Raw genomic sequence first — 1614 nt, forward strand, 5'->3', positions numbered from 1 at the left:
TCCCTCCTCAGCCCCCGAGGAGCGCGGGGGTCCCTCCTCAGCCCCCGAGGAGCGCGGGGATCCCTCTCGGAGCCCCCGAGGAGCGTGGGGGTCCCTCCCCAGCCCCCGGCCCAGCGAATCCCTCGGTCCGTGGGGGGGTGTCCGGGGAGGAGGGAGGGGAAGCGCCGAGGGGTCTCTACACGGAGCTGCGGCGCTTCCTGAGCCCCGGGAAGGGCTCCAGGCTCTGGAGCCCGCTGGACACGGAGCTGACGGCCGAGCGCCGGGCGCCGCACGAGCAGCGCTGCGGGGCGGGCTCGGCGTGGCCGCCGCCGTGGCCGCCCCCGTGGCCGCCGCCGTGGCTCTGCTGCTGCTCGGAGGCGGAGGAGGAGAGGTCCCGGGGGATGATCATGGGGATGGAGTACTGCAGCTTCTCGCGGCTCTTGTACCACAGGCACGAGCACACCGACTGGAAGTGCAGCACCTCGGCGTAGACGTTCCGCAGCCCTCCCCCTCCTCCTCCTCCTCCTCCTCCTCCTCCTCCTCCTCCGGCTCCGGCTCCGGCCCCCGCGGCGGGCGCGGCCGGGAGGGGCTCGGGCGAGGCGACGTCGGCGGGGACAGCCCTCCCCGACCGCCGGGAGGAGGAGGAGGAGGAGAGCAGCGCCCGGTGCTCGGCGTCCCGCCGCTCGTCCTCGGCGTTCATGGTCATGAAGCGCAGCACCACCAGGTTGAGGAAGGCGCCGATGACCGTGAGCCCCGTGAGGATGTAGACGAAGCTGAAGGCCACGTACTGCGGCTGGTTCTGCAGCGCCTGGTCCTTCTGCAGCGCCACGTAGTCGCCGAAGCCGATGGTGGTGAGGGTGATGAAGCAGTAGTAGTAGGCGTGGAAGAAGCTCCAGCGCTCGTAGTGCGAGAAGGCGGCGGCGCCCACGCAGAGGGTGCCGAGGCAGGAGAAGAAGCCGATGGCCACCATGTTGGCCATGGACACCTCGGGCCGCCGCATGCCCAGGCCCTGCTTGGCGCGGCGCAGGAGGTGCCGCACCAGGGTGTTGATGCGCTCACCCAGGCTCTGGAACATGACGAGCGTCAGGGGGATGCCCAGCAGCGCGTACACCATGCAGAACACCTTCCCCCCGTCCGTGCTGGGAGCCGCGTGCCCGTAACCTGCCGGAGGGCGAGAGAGGAGAGGGAGGGCACGGCGGGGTCAGCGCGGGGCTCCCGGCGGGGCGGAGGGGCGGGGAGGCGCGGGGTGGGGTCTTGGAGCTCGTCCCGTTCCCACCCCGACGCCTCCCGCTGTCCCAGGGGATCCAACCCGGCCTTGGACGCTCCCAGGGATCCAGGGGCAGCCACAGCTTCTCTGGGAATTCCAGCCCAGCCCCTCCCCATCCTCCCAGCCAGGAATCCCTTCCCATCCTCCCGTGTTTTATTGATCCACAAATCGGCCCCATCCCCAATTAATCCCGAGTGACCGGGTCTGTCCGGGCTGTCCCAGAGGAATTCCTTCCCTGTCCCACCTGGAAATGCTCGTGGGTGACTCTGGAGTCATCCGGCACGGAAGCTTTTCCAAGGGAAAGCCACACCTTATGGATACTTGAAGCCTGAGTATCCCAGAATGATTTGGGTTGGGAGGGATTTTAA

General features: G+C 69.1%; 1 protein-coding gene across 1 annotated transcript; it reads right to left on the reverse strand.

Moving 5' to 3' along the window:
* Positions 1 to 57: 57 nt before the first annotated feature.
* Positions 58 to 1608, reverse strand: KCNK3 (potassium two pore domain channel subfamily K member 3). The gene has a single exon (XM_017839729.1). It carries the CDS (start codon positions 1091 to 1093, stop codon positions 176 to 178), a length of 918 nt encoding a protein of 305 aa, XP_017695218.1. The 5' UTR covers positions 1094 to 1608; the 3' UTR covers positions 58 to 175.
* Between the last annotated feature and the right edge of the window lie 6 nt (positions 1609 to 1614).

Source organism: Lepidothrix coronata, unplaced genomic scaffold, assembly GCF_001604755.1.
Source record: "Lepidothrix coronata isolate B3197 unplaced genomic scaffold, Lepidothrix_coronata-1.0 Scaffold470, whole genome shotgun sequence".
NCBI lineage: Eukaryota > Metazoa > Chordata > Aves > Passeriformes > Pipridae > Lepidothrix > Lepidothrix coronata.